At 39.7% G+C, this 23938-nt stretch overlaps 1 protein-coding gene across 2 annotated transcripts; it reads left to right on the forward strand.

Moving 5' to 3' along the window:
* On the forward strand, positions 1–23040 carry LOC132792096 (G-protein coupled receptor dmsr-1). Of its 2 annotated transcripts, none has more exons than XM_060801324.1 (4): positions 1–490; positions 17263–17517; positions 21594–22678; positions 22743–23040. In XM_060801324.1, the coding sequence occupies exons 2-4, from the start codon at positions 17450–17452 to the stop codon at positions 23030–23032; spliced, it is 1443 nt and encodes a 480-aa protein (XP_060657307.1). In that variant the 5' UTR covers positions 1–490; positions 17263–17449; the 3' UTR covers positions 23033–23040. The 2 variants fall into 2 exon arrangements, with proteins under 2 accessions (XP_060657307.1, XP_060657308.1); XM_060801325.1 differs by lacking the exon at positions 1–490 and adding an exon at positions 16983–17056.
* Positions 23041–23938: the final 898 nt, after the last annotated feature.

Below are 23938 nucleotides of genomic sequence, written 5' to 3' on the forward strand. Positions count from 1 at the left end.
CTGCGAAACGCAGCACAGTTTTGATTGCCTCTCGGCGCGTTTAGCTCGCCTCGCATCGCATCGCATCGCATCGCATCGCGCATTGTGTCGTCGTGGTCGTCGCTCGACAGTCGCAAATTCGCAAGTCGTCAGTCGCCAGTTGCCGTTCGCCATTCGTTGTTCAGTCGTCAGAGTCCGGATCCTTGTTTTGCCAATATGCTGTGCACTTTTCGCATACTTGTGTCAGTTGTATTTTGTATTTCGTGCACTGCGAATCGGCTCATTCGCTCGATCAGTTAAACCCAAAAGAAACAGTTTATCAAATTAAAAAAAGGAAACTGTGAAACAATGTTTTCGTTCGGATTGAAATTCTTTTAAAAATATTTGAATAAATTCTGCAAATACTAAAAAAAATGTGTGTGTCGCTTGAAGCAGTGTAAAACAAAAAAATAAATAACAATTTGCGCTTGGAATTTACACCGAGAAACGTAGCGCGCAATCCCCAGTTGCAGTAAGTGTCACATATGAATTATTATGGTCATTTATTTTGTGTTCAGTGCTGCAGTGCTATATAAGGGTAGATATAACGCAATTCTAGGAATACGCAACAAGGACAGTAAAAAACGGGACAGAATAAATGCGAAATGGATTTGCAAAATGAGACGATTAAATAACGTTGTGTAAACATCAATTGTTTTATTTGCAACGTTATTCCTCAGAATTGCAGACTTTATGCACAATTTCTAGGAAATTTCTCTCAGTCATTTAAATATTTATTCTTTGCTTTAAGTTTTCCTTTAAAGTTTCAGCACAATTTGATTTTAAATTTATTTTATCACTCGCACAATTCATTAAATTATTCTTTACAATATTTTATCTGATTGCTTTTAAGGTCTTTGCAGCCAAGTTTATTTCAATTTTAATCTGTTATTGTCTGTTTGTTCAATTGAACATTTCGACTGATTTGCCTTCGTTTTACGTTTCACGGTTTTATTTACATTTGCCACTTCCACAAAAGTTAATGAAGTGTTATAAATGTTGACGCATTTTATTGACAAAGATGCCTATTTATGGTAGCAAAAATGGATAAACGCATCAATGCTGCTATTAATATTAAGTGGGAAAAGTGGATTGGAGGAAACAAACAAACAAATACGAGTACTTGAGTAAAGTAAATGTTTTTGAATGTTACTTAGATAGAAATCTCGTCTTTTTGATATTTCATTTTCTCAACCCTTTTGTGTGCGCAACCAAAGTGATTGCTATCGTAAGGAATGAAGAGAATACCCAACTGAAAATGACAATTCGTTGAATAAAACAATAAAACGAACAAAAAACAAAATACAAACAATCACAAAATGGCACTAGGAAATATAAAAGAGCACGTTGTTGGCACGTGACGAAACAAAACACGAGCAAAGAGAATGGAAGATGGCGATAGATAAGAAAGTAAGAAAATGAAAATGAATTGAAAAGATGAGTGCTGAGCTGCATTGTTAGAACGGGTTATGAAAGAAACTCAAGTGTGCAAAATGAAAACAACTGGAAAAATCTTCTTCCATCTTCATTGTTGCCAACAGCCAAGTACAAATGTCTAACTCTCGAGCGCGCTGCCAGTGCAGGTAATAAAAGTTGTTGACTGCATTTCCCAATAACCGTGTGAGCTAGAATGTGTGGAGCAATGCATTGGACTGTTGACTTGTCCGTTCCGTTGCGGTGGTCGTCCTCGTTGACAATGTGTTCTGCTGTTGTGTTAATTAAAATTCGCTCTGCTGTTTAGCGAGCGAGCGCACGACTGCGACCTGGCATCAATCAAATGCCGACGAAGCTGATAGCCACGAGGAACTTAATTAAAATCTAAGCCCCCAATGGCAGCGGACGCTACGCGACAGTCGCCATTTAATGACTAGAAATCTATCAGTTTGAGCGCCGATCATCATTATTTCTCTCGTTTAGTTTCCGTTAGGTTTTTCCTTTCCAAAGTTTTACAGCCGTGTAACTTTAACTTTAACGCTCTGTCATGACACGAAGAACGGATTACATTTGCCTTGCAGCACCAGTTTACGACTATGGCAGCATCAACTTTTAATCAAAAATCAGTTGAAAGTTTTCAATTTTGGGGTAAACAGCGCCTCGCTATCCCAAACTTGGCAAAAACTTTTCTTGAGAAGCAGATGAAAAATGCTGGGAATCGAAAATTACTACGAAACTAATTTTAATCATAAATTATAAATTTATGCCTGGCTCAAATGATAGCAAAAAGTGCTGAGTGATTTGAGCAACTCATCGGCTGCTGATGCTTCTGCTATGAGTTAAGTTTAAGTAAACAAGCAATTTGCATAACGTTGCGTATACGTAATAAAGATGGATATAAAAAAAAATCAAGTCAGTGTCGGAAGGAAATTCAGCGTTGAATTGAATGGATTTATTTTCTTTGTATGCTGCTCCTGTTTCGCTCTTATTGAATTTCACTTTTTTTCGACTTTTCTCCCCCGCGTTCCCTTTCGCCTATTTGTTGTTTTTTTCCTCTGCACGCACAAATATTTCCGTTTTCTCTTATAATATTGTTGTTGTTGGCCTATTTTTGTTTTGTTTTGCTTTGTTTTTGTGATGTTTTTTTGTTGTTTCTTCTTCGGTGTTTGGCCGTGTGCACGCGTAATTTGAGCTGATGTACGATAAGCAGCGGGGACACACCCAATGAAATTCGCTGGACAGGAGAAGGAAGGTGGGAAGAAGAAAACCTATCACGTGGCTGCGATTGTTTCATATTTTATTTGTGGGTTGACCTGGCACAGCCTTCGAATTGTTGCTCATTCCTCGTTGTTATTGTTGTTGTTGCCACAGCAATTCCCGCGGGCCTCTCGCCTACTTTGGCTTTTTTTTATGTGCGTACTTAGAAGCAGATTTGTGTGCGAATGATACGTCAGGCTGGCAGCACGTAATGCCAATTATATTGAAATTACTTTCGGCAATGCAGCGAAATTATTTATGAATTCACCGAGCAAATCCAAAAATTATTCTGCAACTCATAACAAAAGTCGACAGCTCAATGATAATGCCAAACGATTGGCAACTTTTTGCCGCAGCTCACGAAACAATTGTATCTCAAATACATTTCCGAGTTATATTTAGAGTGCTCTTTCTCTTGTTGTTGGTTATATCAACTTCACGCTCAAGTTTTAATTTCTGATAAGCGAAACTTTTATGAATTATGCACTCTTACTTATAACAAACAAGTTGGCTAACAACGAAGAATGCCAAAAACTTGCACTGCAACCGACGCTTTTATCACACCCCCTCGCCCCACCCTCATAAACAGAACACTCTATAAAAACGCCTTAAGTATTTGGCCAGACACAACATAAATTCAAGTACAAAAAATGTTTAAAGAACAGAAAAAAAGAGAACGAAACTAACCCATGAAAAAGTTGCCACCGACTGCTTGTAGACTTTTTGGCCAACAATTTATTATACAAAAATAAACTTGCTGAAATTGTCACAAAAATGTTTCATGGCATTTTACAGACCCAACAACAACGAGGACGACGCAAGAAATAAGTTGTGACTGCTCTAGTCAAGGGTGCTCTCAGCTCTAAGATACTCTTTGTCGACTTTAAGCGCTCTCTGACTCTAATGGGATTCATATTTAAGCCTATTTATAAAAACGAACTCGAGCATAAGTCGATGCAAGCTGCGGAGATTCATTTATTTGTACCGTATACCCGAAGTTGCAATTGTCTGCAGGGTATGCACTGCCTGTGGCTAGCTAGCTAGCCAGAAATATTTATGTTACAAGCCAAACGCCACGCCTCAACAGAGAAAGAAGAAAGTTTCCTTCTTCCTGCCAGCAAGTGATGATGGATGTGCTATTGAAGCAATTTATATACAAGTATTTCCAAGATATATATTTAAAGTTGGAGAATACCTAAAGTGAAAGCCAAAATCATTAAAAATTTCAGTTTAAATAATAATTTTAAATAAAAGGATTTTAATAAAAAACAAGTAAGAAAGCTAAAGTCGATTGTGCTCGATTGTTATGAATTTACTTTATACATACGTTTCCTACTCGCCCTTCTATCCTATGGGTAGTGGGTATAAACATTATTCTAAATGTAAATTTTCCTTTTCATAGTTTCATAGCTTTTACAGGGTATTAAGACAGAAGCTGACTTCATGAATGCCAAAGCAAAATGCGAAGGCAAGAGCCGACAGTCGCATAATTTATAAATCCTCGAAAGAGGTAAAGGAGAAAGCAAAGAGCAAGTAAAGCAAAAGCAAAGCGCAAATTTGAGTTGCAGAAATGTAGAAAAGACATTTTTGTGAGTGACTGTAATAAAAATGATTGTTTAAGGCGGAGAACTTTAAGCTTTTACGTGACGCTGAGAAGAAGTTGTCCAACTGCCGCTAATTGTTAAATGCTGTCAGAGCGGAATGTTCGGCAACATTTTGGGCGACAGCTCAGATGCCTGTTAAAGTGCTGGCAGATGTGTGGCATGTGTGTGGCATGAATTAAATAGCAGGCTGCAGCACGTTCAGGGCGATGACGACGATGACATTACTGGCAAATTGTTTTGGGGCAAAGTTTTGCGTCACTTAATGAGGTAGCAAAAGGTTAGCTTAAAACTACTAGTACCATATATCGGGGTATATAGCAAAGCAGATGTCCTGCAGGCAATGTCATTATTTCGCCTCATCTTTTTTGATGGGCCGCAACTTGCAGCAGAAACTTGTGTCTCGTGTTTTTGTTGCGGTAATGAAATAAAGCGGAAGCAACAACAAAAACAACAACAAAACTGTCATATTAAACATGAGTCGACCTTTGGCTAACGGCTTTTAGATAACGAGCATTTGAAAACCTGCCACTTCACAGGCTGACCCCAACTGCTGCTCGCTGTGGAAGTCTATGTGGCAGGGGGCAATGCCACAACACGTGCCACAAGCGAGGCACGAACTGGTGATGCGACAGCCTGTCGAGAGAGCGAGCGAGAGAGTGAAACATGCAAGGCAAATTCCATTTAAATGACTCGCATTCGCACTCACACAGGCTGGGTGGAGTAAACAAGAGAGCACTCGAGCACGTAATTGTCAGCACACACTTCAAACGAGAAAGAGTGCGGGGGCGGTGGCAAAAAGGGTGGGGGGTACGGGTACTCGTATTACGTTTTATTCATTTATTTATTGGCAATGGCAATTGCTGCGATCAAATTGAATATGAATAGACTCAAAATGCAGCTGAATGCGAAATGAATGAATGACTAGACGAACGACGTAGCCAAAGGACAAACCATTCGCTCGGCTCTAGTCTCGTCTGTGTCCAAATGAGCACACAGATTGCTTGCAACACATGTGCGTGCCACACACATTGCAGCACAGTCAAGCGAAGGGGAAAAGGGACGAGAACTCTACTCATTGAAAGTGCACTGAAGTGTGCATAGAGCTGGGGGGTTTTAATTTCGCTTGGGTGGCGCGAAAAACGCATCGCCAATTGGCAGACACTTTGGCACAATTGGGTCATAAACTAGTTCAAGGAACTCTCAGTCTGCCAAGTCAAGTTTTTTGTTTTCGTTTCGTATAATTCAAACGGCTTTTTGATGGAGCTCTCTTTTCGTATCAATGGTGCAATCAATCCCCAATCGCTGTGTGCTAAAATATGCACATTGACTTGCCTCTATCACTCACTATGCCTTTGGCATAATTATGAGGTCATTGATATGGTCAATGAAAGAGAAAGAGAGAGAGACTCGTCGTCACCAACCACCGCCTTTCAACACTCAGTGATTTGTCCAACTACTTAAATAATTAATCGTCATGATTGATAGCCCTGAGGAAAGGCGTTTTACTAATCAGCAACTTGTTTACTTTCTGTTTTACTCTCTCTCTCTCTCTGTACGTCAAGCTAAGCCGAAACTAACTCTAAGTAATCACATTTTAATGGCTTACTCTGGCGCATAATTAGAGTCAGTATTATTGTAGTTAATGGCCAGTGGGTAAAAGTAGCTACTTTCTTGTTTACTTTCCTCTCGCCCCTTACTACGTTCTCGAATTATGAAAGTCTGTCACGTTTGTCAATTAAAGCGAATGCCAGCAAATTGGCTAACCTGTTAGAATAACACAACTCTATTTTTGTATGCCCTCGACTAAGTAAAAAGGGTATCATAAATTTACGCACACAGCTTATAATAAATGTAGATTAATATCAAGTGATGATGTCACTGATATAACAGATAACAGTTGAGTAATTTATACATATTTCATATTGCAACCAATGTGACAATAGAATTTATCATACTTCACAAATTCATGAGAAATTTACGTCTTTATATAATCGAAAGAGTTAATTAGCAGTAGCATCTAGCGTTTAAAGCTTTTCATTAAATGTTGTCATGTCGCTGATATTACAGAAACTTAATAGTTACGTAATTCACAATATTCAATATTTTAATTTATTTACGCCGAAAGTGTAATTTTTAACATCTTAATTCTTATAGTAACTAGCACTTGTAAGTAAATCTTATAATGATCAATGATATTAAAGATAATAAAAATGTAAACATATTTATTAATGTCACACTATTAGTGTGACAAACGTGATAATAAATTGTATTCCTTATATTATAAAAACTTATTTTTTAGCACTTATAATAAAACATTACTGACATTATGCATTTAAAGCTTTTCCATAAATACTAATTTAAATACCTTGGATTTTCTTCTACAACTGTAGATTAGTATTAAGTAATAAAATCACCAATCTTATAAATAGCTGTCGAATATTTACTACAGTATGGCAACAAATGTGATCATATTTGAGAACTCCAAAAGAGTTATATTTTAACGCCAACAACTAGCACTCAAAGCTTATCATTAAACATTGATCTAAATGCCTTAGGAGCTGCTCTAATTGAGCATGCTTTCATGGCAATTTATTTATTTATTTATTTACATGTTAATTATTATACAAAATAATATAATAACTAAAAGAAAGTGAGTGCTAGCAACTAAGGCCAATTAATTTATGTGTTCCTTAGAGAAAATGTTGTGTCCAGCAGATTGCTTTTCTCTGATAAATTTAAATTACCTTAGGATATCCGCTAGTCGAGCAACTTCTACTTACTTCTCTTTAATGAATTCATGCTTATTAATTTATATTTTGTTTAGTGAAAATTTCACAGCATGCTTCAGGGCGCGAATGAGTTCAGAGCGCGCTGCGTGGATTGTAATCGCAGCTCGCAACCTTTTGTCAGCTCGTATCGTAGCACTCTGACTTGTAATTCAATTAGTCTTCTTCATTGTTAATTAAAGCAAAAGACTTTGGCCAGCATGTGACATTGGACACAGTTGCTGAAACGTGGAACGTGGCCACGCCCTAAAATAATGTTAGTGTTGTGTGTTGGTGGTGTGTCAGCTGCTTGTAATTTCTCTATGTTTCTGCGTAAAATAATTAAAACAAACATTGTACGCCAGCATCCTTGTAAGGACACCAGCCGGACAACAAGCTAAGTAGATTTCAAATTATGCCATTAGTGCTGATGACATTTGGCATGGGGCAGGCAGCACATACATTTACTTGGATGATGTGTGAAGTGCTAATGTGGCGCTAGTGTCTGCAAGTAAAGCTGGCCAAGTTAATTAAATATAGACGCCGCCGGATGCCAGAAGCCCAAGACTAGTTTCAACGTGGAAATATCCCTCAATTTGTCAGCGCCAAGACAGCAAATAAATCTCAACAATTGTGACAAAATTACTAAACAAATCGCTAGCGATGATGTCCTTAAAGCGCAAAACAAAGAAAAACAAGCAAGAAAATGCAAATTGCATGCACGAAGGACTCGACTGTCGTCCTGTGAAAAAGTAAATACACATCAATCAGGGCAAAGTGAGTATGACAAAGGCAAAGTACAAGGATGATGAGAAGATGGAGGCGTGCTGTCATAATAATGCCCACTCTTAAGGACTGCCTATTTCTATTTTGTCAGAACTTCCTGAGCTGCCTGACAGCTCTGATAAGATACGCTGCTGCTGCTACTGCTGCTGCTGTTGTGCGATTGATTGAGGCTGACACAACAGATAAAAGATCAACAAACTACCAAAAAGTTGACAGCTACACTTTAAAGGCATCGGCAAATACGCACGTAAACACAGGACCCCCATCCCAAGGAGGTCCTTTGCAGCATGGGATGTATAATAAATTAGCTATGGCCAACACGTAGAGATGTCCTATAAAATATTTGCTTGCTTGCCTGTGCGACTGTTTCACTTAGACACCGAAATATTGTCAAGTGGTCAAGCAGCCTCAAACTCTCATGCAAAATTAACATTCCAAAGCGTTGCCCAGTAAATAAACAAAGCAAAAGAGAGAAGAACCCACGCACAGTCTCTCGCATACTGTCCCCATACTTGACCTTGCTGGCATTCAGTCAAATGCGAAGGCTGCCACTGCTGCTCGGCATTTTACAGCTATCTTGGCACTTTCTCCCGCAGGCTGCTGAGGGCTTTTTAATTTTTTACAGCTGCCATTCAGTAACACAAATAAAAGGGGGCGAACCTGGCATCCAGCATTGAGGCCCACTGGGGTTAGTGCCCCCTGTAAAACGACTCAACATTATTCATATTTGACAGACAGGGTCTATGGGCCCACGCAGCGTATGCGTTCTATTTGCTTTTAAGCCGAATTCTGCGCATATTTCACGTGGGCAACGCAACAAACGAGTTTTCTTCGCATTTCGTTTTCCCTATATTCCCTGTTTACTTTATTTTTCCTGTTTGCTGTTGTTGAAACGAAGAGCAGCAGCTAATGCGGGTGAAAAGCGTGAAAAACCTGCCAACCAACACGCTTGATCTTTCAATTGCCATTTCGAGATAAAGGCAGCCCGAAGCCCCATTTTTAAGCATGTTGCTGCTGCATATCATCAAAAGCGTTGCTTAACCTAATAAAGACTGTTTTGTTATTTGCCATTTTCCAACTGAAGTGAACTCATTCTCACAATCAATCAGCCAGACGGAGGTAACTGCAATAGCAGAAAGAGAAGAGTTCTGAAACACAGCCTAAAACAATTTGCATAAATAGGTCGAACCAACAAAAAAAGATGCAAAGCAAAAAACATGCCACACAAGTTGGGTATATACTTTAAAATATGCACGAAATGTTGGTCAGCATAAATGCTTAAAGTCTGCATATAAAATATTTAAACAAATGTGGAGTCGAGTAAGTCGAGCATTTAAATTGTTTGTTGCATATTTGAAAGTTTCTCTTTTGGTTCTCTCTGCTGCTGATTTATGCTGAGCAGCCATAAATTGTGATTTAAATAAACCAAGCAACGACAGCTGGAAAGTAGATGAAAATTTAAGGACACCAACTCATAAATAACTACAAGATCTGCTAACAATAGACACAGGTGTGTCTCAGGTGTATTACTTATGCTGATTTTGCATATTGTAGTAGACCTCGGCAAATGTATATTTAATGAAAATTTGTGCGCTGTGCGGTTGGCATTTATTATTGAAAAGGCTTTAAAGACACATAAATTTAAAGCAATTGATTTGGGTTGCGCCAACTGCTGTTGATTTGTGGTTAATAATAATCGTATAAGAAGCTGTGCAGGACATGGGTTCATAATTCTAATTCTAATGTTGTTTGCGGCATATTTCGCCTTTCCATTCCATTCCATTTGTCTATCATCTATTTTTGTACGCAAATCGAATTAACACAAACACTGACCCAAGGCACAGCTCATGTAAGTATGCTCGTGCCGTAGAGACCATAGAGAAAATTGCAATGGAGACACACACAGCAGGAGGCCCAAGGATGGCGCATGATGAGAAGGATATCAATGGCAATGGCACAAGGCAGCGGGAGACTGCCTCGCAAATCCAGCGAGCTGTCTTGCTGCTCATGTTAAATTTAGCATGTATTTTTTCTTCCTCGTGATGCTGTTGTTTTTTGTGTTGCTCGACTCATTCATATCCATTGTGGCAAAATGCAATCAAATTACTTTGATGTTTCCATTAATGTCGTTTACTTTAACGTTGAGAGCAGCAAGAACAGCAGCAGCAGCAACAACAACACTTGGCAGCTGACGATAATGATAACGATGATTCGACTCGTCGTAGACTACAGGACTCAGACTCAGCGTGCCTCATTTCATTTGTGTCCTTGTCGCTGAAAATCACAACACAATGTCCTGCCTGGCATTTTTATTGGACTCGCGTCGGCGTCTCCAAGGCATTTGAACAATGCAAAAGTGCCCAAAGCGCGCTCCGCAGAAGCAATTCATTTGAATTATTATCCATTGAACTACACTCACTCACTTAGTCACGCCCACAGCAGCCGCCCACAATGCAAACAGCACGCAATTTCCCTCCGACTTTTTAATGGCACGTTTTCACTTTCACTCTCAGTCAAGCAAAGAGAGCGCATTGAGTATTCGTTGTACTGAGGGGGATTATCTAACCTGTGCGTTTGTTGCATTGACACAAATAATATTTTCACTGGGCAAAGTGTCATTTCCGACGACATTTCCCGTCTCCATTATCAGCACTTTTCCGCTCATTTTCATTGTTTGTGCTTGGGGGAAATGCATTTCCTTGGCTATGGCAAAGCAAAATGGGAATTCTGCTGCTTACAAATCCTTAGCAAGGGACGAGTTAAGGTTTCCATAAAGCTCCTTGTCCTTCAGGTGATGAAATTAATTTTTTTATTTCTGTTGCTTTTTGCGTTTTTCCCAAAAACAAACTTTTCGCCTGAATGCGCTCAAAATTAATAAAAACCAAGTTTACCATTCTCTCTCCTTTATTTTTGCACTTCTCTTCGAATATTTTCATCAAGTCAAAAGTATTTTTGCCAGTTTTTAAGCCTGTTAAGGGCTTTAGCAAACTTTTTCCCTATGCATTTTACGAGCCAGCTTTAAGATTTTAAGCCGCATTTAATACCGAATTCCGACCCAAAAAATTTACTTTTTCTTTGCAAATTTCCAATTGATTGAACATCTCAGCTTTTGCATTTATCGTTGGACAAGCTTCACTTGACACAAGCTCAATTTGGTTTTGAGGTGCAGGTTCATAAACACGGCCTTTAAATTAACTCCTAAGAAATATGCAAATCAATTGCAAAATTAAATTGTAAAAGTTCTTCAAAATTAGTTACACAAATATTAATTGCAGTTAGGTAAATAAATTAATTTTAATTTATAAATAATTTTTAATTAATTTAACTTAAAACAAGTTAGAAAGTTTTTGTTAGTTACGCTCGACTTTAAGATACCCTCTACCTATTTTTAAAATAACTAAAATATTACGGTATTATTAAAAATATATACCAAATTAATATACCAAATAATACTCAGCTATACCAATGACTATTCATGGTATATTGATTTTATAAGGTTAAAAATTAACCACGAAGTTAAAAAACATACCAAATAAATATACCAAAAAATACTAAATTATACCAAAAGCTTAATTTTTCGCATAAAATATGTACAATAAAGTTTAAAATATACCAAATTATCATCCAGAGCGAATAAGACTCGGCAAACAATCTTTTGCCATATCAAATTATTTCTTAACTAACTTCTGACATCTTCTTCTATGTAATCGTCCCCATATTGCTTATAAGCATATTTAAACGGCAAAATAAAACTTTATTTTATTTTAAATGCTCACAGCTATTAATTTTGTCTTAACAGAAATCTGTAGTTAACTAACTAACATATTAAATTGTGTAGTTCTGTAAATTATTTAGTTGCCTACTTATAATCCCATTACTGTCTAAAGCATAAATTGATGGGATTGCTTGCTACTATATAATGGTTGCTGCTGTTGCATTTAGTTTTCACTCTGACCTTCTGTTTTAATTACCACGTTGAGTGCTCAGCTTGCCCAGTGGCCATTTACATAGCTTTCCGTTTCTTTTTCCGCCCCTCTTTCAACGTTCTTTTCACACCTCGACCTTGAGTGCGACAAGCTGCTTTCAATGCTTGCTGCATTGGGGCCACACGCCAGGCCAAGCCAAGTCATTCCAAGTCAAGTCAAGTCGAGACAGTCGCGCGCCAATGCGTCTACTTAATGATAGACTGACTGCCTGCCTCGTTTGACTACTTGACCACGCCCCTGAGCGAGTTGAATGTTGAACGCCAGGAGGCGACAAATTGTCAAGCTGTCCAAGTACTTGACAAACGGCCAATTGTTATAAGGCAACTTGAGGGGTTTTTCGAGGAGGAGTTGCCTACCCACTTGAGGCGTGTGAAAAAATCAAGTTCAGGTGCAATGTCAGACAAGCAAATTGATATTTTGTGTATACAAACAATACGGCGGCATGACACACATGGCGTATGCGTGCTATTAAAAGGCAGGCAATTTGTTTAACAACTGTATAATGCAACAATAGACGAGTCAATTACGCATACAAATACAAAGTAAAAACAGACTTATCACGAACAATTGATTACGCTTATTGTAATAGAGCAAGATACACTTTGAACGAAACGTGTTCGCCAAGTTTGCGGTTGGCTTTAATTCACGTCACTTACTCGCTCGGCTCTCGGTCAATTAACAGCAACTTTGTTTTGACATTGGCACTGGCTGAGTGCATTCTAAATCCCAGGGCGTGCTCTGAGATGCCCGAGAGCAAGCAAAACTTGTGGCTGTTCACTTAGCTAAGCTAAGCTAAGCCATTTGCACGCCCCGAAACGCACACACACATAGACATGTGCAACTTTTGGATGCTGTTGCAAATTGCTGCTATTCAGTTTGGCCAACTGGCAAGCGGCAACTATTTAACAGGTTTCTGTCAGCCAAGCCAGCACGTTTCAATTTGCCAAAATGTGTGTGTGTGTGTGTGATGGTAAACTCTCCCCTCTCTGTTATCTCTTTGCCTAACGTTTTGTGTTTCAGTTTTGTGCTTTTAGGAAATTCTGCCACAGACAATGCACAGATAAGTGCTGCAAATAATATGAACTCATGTGTAATTGCATTGATAACTCAAGCTGTGTTGCTGTGTTGCTGCTGTTGTCGATTCGGCTACATTTTGGTTGCAATTCTTGGCCAGCACACAATTAGTTTGATTATAATGCACAAACAGACTGAAAATTTAACTTTATGATTCAAATTACCAAGCACATGCATTGCTAATAAATAGGTCCTATATCTAATGTAGTCCATTCTCATTGTTTGTCTAAATCAGATTGCAATGCTGTTAAGTGTTTTGCTTTGAAACCCAAGACTACGAATTGCATAAGCAAGCCAAAAATATTCTTTTAGTCTTTCGCATCTTTAAGCAATTTTCTCTCTCATACGATATGCAAATACCAAAGAAGTTTTCATTGTTGTCACTGCTTTCTTCTTTGCCGTGTTATTTTTTTTTGTGAAATGTCTGCCCGCATTCCCGCAGACAACATGACGTATGCGTGACAAGCACAAAAACATTGAATAAGTATACGGCACCGAGTAAGGAAGATAGACTGCTTCTTAGTGCATGTCTTAAAAATACTTTTCTTAAGAAATCCAGCTCGGTTTCGCCATAAAAAGCAATTTCAAATGAGACACGCCCACAGCACCAGCAGCAGCAGCGGCAGCATCAACATCAGCGACATTCACATTAACTGAGTGACATTTGAGTTATTGGCAGCGACAATTACAAGGCCACGCCTTGTGCCAACGACACTCGCGACACCTGTGCGTATGAGCAATATGATTACAACAAAATAAAAGTACTTTTGTCGACACTCATTAAAGCGACATTGCCATGTCATCGTGACAGGCAATAAATGGCTTAGCGCGAAAGTCAGAAAACCACTACTAATTAACAATAGAGAATAAAATTGTTTAAACTCAATGATAAATGGAGAGTTAAGTGTGCGATCTGCAGCTGGGATTTTAATAACTCATACACTCACACCCATAAAAAGTGGAACAAAGTCGCAAGCAAGGCTTTGCTGTCATCACGATTGTGCAGAGGACAGCAAACGGAAATTTGTTAGGATGTTGGCTGACAGCAAGCCGAAGCAAAGTCGAAGCTGGTCTGGTCACAATGTTTGCGGAATGTAACAGCACGACTATTTGTATTTGTATTTGTTCTCGTACATCGTCTATTTGCTTTCCTTTCTATATTTATACGCTGTATATACAGTATACGAAGTAAAGTCCAATGGCCAGTCAAAGTTGTCGCACTCTTTTTATGGCAGCCACGCAATATGACAAGTTAAGCGCTTAGCTGCTTCCTCTAGTTAGTGAGTCGTGTCAAAAGTGCAGATTCCAGCAATTTAAATCGAGTTTTAAAGAGTGATTCAGGGAAAGGGTGATCATATGCATTATGCATGCAATTTTAAGTGTTCAACTACCAAGAGTTCCCGGTTGCTGCCCCCTAATGTGTTGTGTTACCCTTGGGCCAACTTAGCGACAACTGTTGTTATCGCAGTACTCATTGTTGTCCTTGTTGATGTTGTTGTTGTTGTTGATATTGTCGCGCGACATCATTTTTAGCAGCAGCAGCCGCGATGGGCAAAGGGGAAGTCAAAGCATGGGAAGCGACAGTTGGCTAACAAAGTCGCATAACTAATGAGAAAGTCGCTCTCGCAGCAGGAGCTAAGGAGAGCAAGGAGACCCTGATGATGATATAAGTTAATTGCAGACAGTTTAACACGCTGCAAACTTATGCGCAAACATTTTCCTCGCACAGCTGCAAAACTTTGCCAAAAGATTTTGTGCACAATTTTGTTCAGCTTAATACAAAGTAAACTTAAAAAAAAAAACCCCAAAATTGAGTCGAGCATTAAAATTCTGCCAATCAGCAGATCAATCGAAATGTCTGCTACACATTTTTTTCCGTTGGTAATAGAAAAACTCTGTTATTGTTATTGTTGTTGTTGCCCCTTTTTTTTTTGTTTTGAGCTGCGGTAGACAATTCACTTTCAGTTCTTCAGTGCTTGTTTGTTGGCCATTTAAAAAACAATTTAAAATAATGCCATTGGCAGCGCTCGAGTAAACAGAAGTGGCAAAAGCAAACTCAACTTTTTTTGTTTACACGAAAATAAGTACGAGTAATATGCAAATAGCAGACGAAACAGAAGTAGCAACAGCAAATAGAAGGGGGGAAAATGGAGAGACCAGCACTGTAAACAGAATCAAATCAATAATTGTAATCAATAGCATGAAGTGCATATTAATTTACCGGTTTCTGTGTCATTTCCTCAATCTCTCTCACTCACTTTCTCTTGGCTGGTTTAAAGCTGACCACGTGATGTGTGCTGCGTCAATGCATAAATCAAGTGTCGATGCCAGGCTAATGCAGGAGACACAAACAGACAGCCCAGACAGTCAGCGCACACGAGCTCGACTCAAAGGACACTCGGGGGCCCTTCAATATGACTTGTCGCTCATTTTTCTTTGTTCACCGTTGACACAAAGAGCAACGTTGAATGCTTCCACGCTCGTCACTTGCCACACGAACTGCCCAGCCAGCAGCTTGGCCTGCTGTCACGAAGGGCTTCTCTGGGGTTGAAAAGGCTCGCGTAAATGAAATGCTGCTGTTTGCGGCTTGCATCCACAACAACAGCATCTGCCCACACACACACACACACAAACACACACAAGTCCATCAGGCTCATCAGTCGCCTGCTTTGCTGGCAAGCGCTACAGCACGACGCTGCCATTCGGTATTGGCATTCATCCAGCCTGCTTGAAAGACGATGCCTGCAATGAGGAAATCAGTTTTCAATTTCTCATTTACCTCTACGACTGCCCGCGTGTGTGTAAGTGTCCACGTGTGTGTGTGCAGTGGAGTGTGTGTAAATGAAAATGTGCTTCAGTTTGTGTTATTAAAACGCTTTTCATGCGCTAAATTAAGTTCTTGTTGTTGCTCTCACACTGCGTAATTGATTGCATTGATGTGTGTGCCTCTGTATGTGTGTGTGTGTGGTCCGCTCATCCTTTGTCCCTGTCATCCGATGATGACCAATATGTTAGGCTCCCTGCTCACTGCGGGGAATTGAATAAAATCAGCTCCATACAAATGCCATTTGATTTGATTCTTTTCCATTGTTGCAAAAAGTGTAGCATACTTTTGTGCGCCAGCCAACAGCAGCAGCAGCTGCCCCTTCATTAATCATTTCATTTATCATTCCATTACACATACTCACTCACTCACATAGTTGGGCATACACACACACACTATTGTAATTAAAAGCAAATTAATACACGATCATAAAATTACAGAGCTATAGGAATTTTGATGATATTAATGCGTGCTGCGTTACGAATTGTACCTTGTATTTTGCTGTGCATTTAATTAACATAGCGCGCGCCATAAAAATCCAATAAATTATGGCATATTAATGGGGTTAATTAATCCAAAACGAAAACAATACAATAAACTGCCAAATAATGCAGCATAAAATTACAAACGAACATTAGACATTTGTAGTGACATTCAAGTAAATTGGTTATTTTGACAACTAAAACTAAAGCACTTTTGCCATCATTAGCATATTTAGTGTTGAAAATTAACAATTTTCAGATTTTGTTGGTGTCTGTCCGCTTGCATATTTAAAAAGTGTTTGTTTTGTTGTCACTGCGGTTAGACGCGTCATGAGACGTGTTAATTGCAGAGCAGTCCAGCCTCAGCCTCTGGCTGAGTACTCTAAACTATGAACTGCCAAGAGCAGATGACTCACAAATGCAATTAAAATCTCTGGGTAACAGAATTTGTTGCCAGCTAGCCACAAGGAATAAGAGTAGCAGTAAAACACATGACAGATAACAAATACAGAGCTGTTGCTGCTGCTGCTGAGCTGGACAATGCTGACGAATGGCGGGTGGCGGGTGGAGTGAGGAAATGAAGACGAATAACGCTAGAGAGTAGAAGAGATGGATGTGAGTGAGATTTGTGCTTATGCCTGTGCCTTTGGCCAGGCGAAATGCATTTATCTGCTTTGTGCGTGTTGCAAAACAAATCTAATTTAACGCTACTGTGTACACAGGATATGCCCAGGATATGCTCAACTAATGTGAACTAGTAAACTCGGTTCAGCTGCACGTTTTTGCTGCTTATGACGGCTCGTCTCTCGTGGTAGCCAATTAAATTGTGAGTTGCCTCAGCTGTATACAATATTTTTGCAGCATTTTTATTAATCGCCTTAAAGCTGCCACTTAAGTAACTGCCAGCTGCAGCATATGGGGCGTATGCGCAATGAATTGCAACTGGCATTAAGTATACGCCCACTTGGTTTCATAGCTAGCCCACATTCTCATTCCCCCTTTTTGTTTTGTCTTCTTTTATTCTATTTGCAGCACTTGGCTAATATATTTTCACAATATTTAATTATTAATGCGTCTGCGGGCAGCGGACATTCTATGCAGCTGCTGTCGGCCTTGGCGGCTGCGTTGCGCTGACGAGCAGCAGCAACAATAGACTGTCAACAACAACTAGAGCTCGAAGAGAGAAGGACAACGACAACGGCAACGACAACGACAAACAATGGCCAGTGGCAATAATGATACAACGCCGCTCTACTGCGGCAGCGGCATGGATAATTTTCATACGAGGTAAGTTGGCAATGTCAATGTCAGTGTCATCGTTGGGGGTGTTCCCCAAGGACAAACACAATCACACACACAACAGCACAACAAACCAACGACAACAGTCTGTGGGGATATTCAAGTCTTAGCTTTGCTTTTGTCTGACATCAAAAATCGATTAAAGTACGTGCCACACATTTTTGGCTGCTTTTTGCTTCGCCCCCTTCCGAATGATTGGCGTCTACCACAATTTACGATTAATCCGCATTCTCCAAGGCCAATTGATTGTTAAAGTAATTCCCAGCTAAACACCATCACATTTTCACCCACATGTGAGTGTGTGTAAGCAAAAAAATGTTATACGAACTGAGCAACAACAAATATTTATTGTTCTTGCATGCGAAAACCTCATAAAATGAAAGCAAATGGTGAAAACAAGAAATACAAACCAATCGAGCTGAAGTAACTCATCGCGAATACATAATTTAAATTAGAAATTCGTTGATTATATGTTGTGTAGGTAAATTACAAAATTTGCATTTGCGTTTTTCATTTAAAATCTACAACAAAATTGAAATTTATGGCAAAGCCAAAGTTACGCAAAAAATTTGTTTATGCAATAAAATGGAAATTATAATAATAGCTTTTTTAGTTTAGTTTTATTTGCAAATATTTTAACAAATCATAATAAATAATGAATATTAATTTTCAGGAATTACGCGCAATTGGTTTTAGCATATGGTCAAAATATAATGTTAAGTTTATAAATATTAATGGTATGCATTTTATTTCTCTTTATTGCAATGTAAATCATTTTCATTTGATATTTTTAAACATTTTTGTTTGATTTGCAAACGATTAAAGTTTTTTTTAAGCATAACAAACATGCTTCATCATACATTAATATGAATTTTGAATGGAGTTTTTATTTATTTATGGTTTAATAATTTGTAAATCTATTTTATTTATGTTACTCTTTTCACTTTTTCCTATTTAATGATTCACCTCGTGTTCGTGTAATATTTTTTAAGTTCCCACAAAACAGATTAAAATCAGGAATGCATAATTCTGATCACAATCTATTGAAATAAATGGGCAAACATTTAATTTAAATGTGAATTAAGAAAAGTTTAATATATTTAGTAGATTTATTTTCATTGCATTCACTTTGTTTGTTCCCGGCGTTTTCAGTAAATAGATAAAATTTTAATTTACAATTTGTTTAATTGAATTTAAATTTGCAAGTTTCAAAAACTAGTTTTAGTATTTGGTTTTGTCATAAACTGCAAATATTGAGAAGATCATTCTAAATGACATTAATTTCATTTGACTTGTGTGCTACCTACGCCATTTTTATTCGAGCTTAAAAAAAGCTGTTCGATAAGACCACTTGTATGGAAAACGCGTAAAGATGCGTTTATTATGGTCATTAAATAACTATAAAAGGCTTTATGGCGCACATAAATTTGTGCCTAATATTGCACTAAGTATTTGCATTTGCTTTGCATATTGAACGCAATGTGATCCTAGGGATACGCGTATGGTAATACCATTCCACTGGTTGCATTCCGACTGAATATTGGATAACAATTTGGATTTGAATTTAAGAGTCTCGGGAAGGCAGGCGCATATATGGACAGCAACATGTCTGGCAATAAAAATCGTCCGATGGCTGTCGCCGTGTACAGTGCAAACAGCGAGAAAAAAGAACGGGGAGGGAAATGGGAATAAGGAGCAAAAGTGTGTGGGAGTTTCCTGCAATGCCAATAAAGACTGTAAGCCTGCAGCATTTGCCTACTTACTACAACAGCGGACAAACAGCAGCAGCAACAACAATCGCGTTTTATGGCCCTTTGTTTAGTTTGCAGCATTCAAAAATTTTGTCGAGTTTTTATTGCCAACTTCTAAGGCAAAAACTTGGCGCCCGCCGCTAAAACCAACTTTCATTTAGGCTTTGGCTTTAGCTTTGACTTTGGCATTAGCCTTAGCTTTAGCTTTGGCCCGAAGCTGTCATTTGTTCAGCGCGTAGGTGTGTGTGTAAATATTTGGGGTGTTCGTGAGTGTGTGTGTTTGCTCCTGCTGCTCGTTTGCTGTGCAGCAAATTAGACTCATTGGCTGAAATAAATGCGCAGCCAGCGGCAAGTTTAAAGACAACAATAATGCCAACTTTAACTTGCCCATCTTTATTTTTCTTTTGCAAAAGAATTCCAATTGCAATTGTTGAAAAGTTCGAGTGGAATTTCCAACTGGAATTTCTGTGCACAAATTATAATTTCACCAGGCACACGTTTCTTTCCAAGAATTGTATTTATGTAGTTTGCTCGGTGAACTGCTCCCTCGAGTTCGCATGCTGTTTTAATGAACTCAATGTTTATACACGCCTCACTTGAGCTCTTGTTTTTCGGCTTGCAACAGCTGTAAAAACAGAAAACACTAACAACTACTACTACAACTACATGGAACATGGAATGTGCCCCATGTGGGGATCATAAACTTTAAGATTTGTTTAACACATCGTACGACAAACACATGCCCTGAACTAGGCCCAAGAGAAGGGGAGAGAACCAAAGTAGCAAGTTGTTGTGAACCCTTCGGATTCTCAGCAAAACAATGTGCTGTTGTTGTCGTAGTAGCTGTCGTTGTTTCTCTTTCTGCTTCTGTCTACCTTGGCCATTCATCAACGTGGATTATCAAGGGCAATAAATAAAACTAAGCACGGCATGCCGATAGACACAACCCTGCTGCGTAGGAGTCAAAAGGAATGCTCAGTGCATTCAGACATTTGCGTTAGTCCCACAAATGAATTTGATGAATGGAGCTGTAAAATGGCAGCCCACTGTGTGGGTGTTTCTCTCTCAAGAAGCAAAACTGTCCATTGCCTGTCCAAAACAATGACAAACACACTGCCAGCCAAACAGCGAGCCAACAAAAACCGCTTCAATTTCGCACTCAATTTCGAGTCTGGGACACACGCACATCGAAACTAGTTAAAAGCCATTACAAAAAGTGCCACTGCGACAAGCTGTCCATCAACAACGCGCTTTTTTTCTAATATTTTATGTTGTTTGCCTTCCAATAGAGAGTCAGTCATGCATGTAGCAACCATTTATTATTTTTACATTTCGTTACACTTATTTCGATATTTTTTGCCGAAAAGGCTTGATAACATTTCGTATTATGCGTGTTAATTGCTTGTTTTGTGCGTGGCTTCATGTTCATGTATGTATATTGCGCATACGTCGCGTTGCCATGACGCTCGTCAGTTACACCTTAAAGGGTTGCACTTGACTGACTGTCTGACAATATCTGTCTCTGCGTTTGTTGACACATTGGCGTTACAATTTGTGTTGCGCTTTGTCCAACCGAATTTCAGACCATGTCTGTCTGAGGCGTGACAGCGTCGAGAGTCGAGAGTCTAGTGTCGGCCGTCGGGCGTCGGGCGTCGCCTTGGCGCTGTCTCTGGCAATTTAGCACGTCTTTAGCACACTCACATACACAAAGTAAATGGCCAAGTGTTAGATACACATCTAATTGCGTAACCAGACAGAGACACGCACTCATTCGCTTTCGCTCGCTATTTCTTTATGGCCAACTGGCACACATTAATGAGACCTTGGTTAATTAAACGGCAAACCAAGTGCAATTCCAATTCCAATTTCAGTTCAGGTGACACTAAAGACAACTTTAATACGCACACAGAGAGAAAAAAATGTGCTAAAGTCAAGAAAAAAATCTTGAATCTAGATTATACGATGTCAAAACCAAGATGTGAGAACAAAATTTGGTTTTAATCTTTTTTCGACCTAAAAATTTTGTTTAAAGATTTTTTTGAAAAAAGGTTTTATATCAACAATTGTAATCTTCTCTACAACGTAGAACAAACCCTTATTGGAGCAAGATTTTAATTTAAAAATAAGATGGTTTTAATCTTAAAATGCAAATTAGGCATACAAATTTAGATTTAAGATGTTTTCAACCTAAAAGTCTTATTATTGTTTTAAGCTTTTAAAAATCATTAATCAAGATTTGCACTCTACTTTTCAATCTAGGTATGTTTTTTTCTGTATATACATGAATATTTCTTTTCTCTCTTCTCCTTTCAGCTATAAGAACATGCATGGTTATGTCTCGCTCGTCGTCTGCATTCTGGGAACCATTGCGAATACGTTGAACATCATTGTGCTGACACGCAAGGAGATGCGTTCACCCACAAATGCCATACTCACGGGCTTGGCAGTTGCTGATCTGGCCGTGATGCTGGAATATATGCCGTACACAGTGCATGACTATATCTTAACAGACAGTTTGCCGCGCGAGGAGAAGCTCAGCTATAGCTGGGCCTGCTTCATCAAGTTCCACTCGATCTTCGCCCAGGTACTGCACACCATCTCCATTTGGCTAACAGTCACCTTGGCCGTGTGGCGCTACATTGCCGTTGGTTATCCCCAGAAGAATCGCTTGTGGTGCGGCATGCGCACCACCATCATAACCATAACCACGGCGTATGTGGTGTGTGTGCTTGTAGTGTCGCCTTCACTCTATCTGATCACAGCCATCACGGAGTGGATGGATCAGCTGGATGCGCAGGGCAAGCTGATCAACAATATACCGATGACCCAGTATGTCATCAACTACAACAACGAAATGCAGTCCATGGTGGCCGCCTTGAATGCCACGCCCAGCAGTCTACTGCAGTCAAATGAGACACAGTGGTTCAATGTGACCACGCCGCTGCCACAAGTGGTGCCCACTTCGCTGGTGGCACGCAATGTGACCGTATATCGATTGTATCACAGCGATCTAGCGCTGCACAATGTCTCGCTGCGGAATACAACGTTCCTCATCTACAGCGTGCTCATCAAGCTGATACCGTGCATAGCACTGACCATACTCTCGGTGCGTTTGATACTCGCACTGCTCGAGGCGAAGCGACGACGCAAGAAACTGACCAACAAACCGGCAGCAGCCAGCAATGTCAATGGCAAGTCTGTAGTCAATGGGAAGGCAGTGGAGCGGCCGCGCAAGAACAGCAAAACGCTAGAGAAGGAGAAGCAAACAGATCGCACCACGCGCATGTTGCTGGCTGTGTTGCTGCTCTTCTTGATCACAGAGTTTCCGCAGGGCATCATGGGACTGCTGAATGTGCTGCTGGGCGATGCCTTTCTCATGGAATGCTATCTAAGACTGAGTGAGTAAAGAGACTCTACTTCTAATCACAGGCAATCTCTTTACCTTTCACTCCCACTCGCTAGGTGACCTTATGGATGTGCTGGCATTGATTAACTCCAGCATCAACTTCATACTCTATTGCTCGATGAGCAAACAGTTTCGCAGCACTTTCACTTTATTGTTTCGCCCCAAGTTCCTCGACAAGTGGCTGCCAGTGGCCCAGGATGAGCTGGCTGCCACGCGTGCCGATGGACTACGTTCGGTTGTGGCTGCCGCGCCGGACAACTGTCATACGATGGCGTTGCACAAGCAGCCGCAAGTGGTGACACTTGCTGCCACTACCACAACCACCACCCAAGTGACGAATCTGTAGCAGCAGTCATCGTCGCAGCAACCCAAAGTGGCTGTCGATGGTGCTGCTGCTGCTAGTGCAATGGGACTGCGCGCACGGCTGCTCAGTGTCCTGAGGCGACGTCAAGCGGAGCGCGGTGCAGCAGCGAGTGAAAGAGATGCCACCAATGCTGCCACGCTGCAGTTCCAAACGATTGTTGTGGTTGTGGATAAGAGCAGCGGTGCCATAGACCATCAGATATGTCAGAGTCCCACTCCCAAGCATGTAACGTGATGAGCTGAGAGCGTGAGTTTAGCATAGCTTATGTAAGATATGATAACTAGTCGAGACAGAAATCTACTCGTATATTTGGTCCAACACACATTTTACGGTTGATGAATTATTTAGTGGTGCACACAATAAACTACATTGCATACATTAAGGCGTTTTGCATATTACAAATGAAAAAATGAGAAAAAAACCAAAGTGAAGCGCGCGGAAAAAACAAAATTCCACATCATTCATACGCACCGTTGGCTTTCGAAATGTGAAAGACAAAACACTGCGTTTCACAGCTCATTGCCAAATATAGATGTATAGGAAAATATGTACATATTTTTTGTTATTTTTTGCACACACATCATGCAAGGACACGCCCCTCTTCCCCCTTTCCCCTGCTGCTGCCCTTTTCGATCCGTGGGTGAAATCAAACGGAATGACTAAGCAGATAGAAAAGCGTCCTATGACGTGTTTCCTTGCCCCTTTTCCTCACACTATGCAAAACTCCGCAAATAACTACGAATTTTTTATCGCAACTATTAATGTATATAACAAATGGATAAACGAAAAAATATAAATCATATACACAAATATGTACAGATAACAATAAAGTTGTTACACTTGAGTTATGCGCTGCAATCCTAATGGAATTCAACTTAAATAGGCTCG

The sequence above is a fragment of the Drosophila nasuta genome, chromosome 3, assembly GCF_023558535.2.
Source record: "Drosophila nasuta strain 15112-1781.00 chromosome 3, ASM2355853v1, whole genome shotgun sequence".
NCBI classification, from domain to species: domain Eukaryota; kingdom Metazoa; phylum Arthropoda; class Insecta; order Diptera; family Drosophilidae; genus Drosophila; species Drosophila nasuta.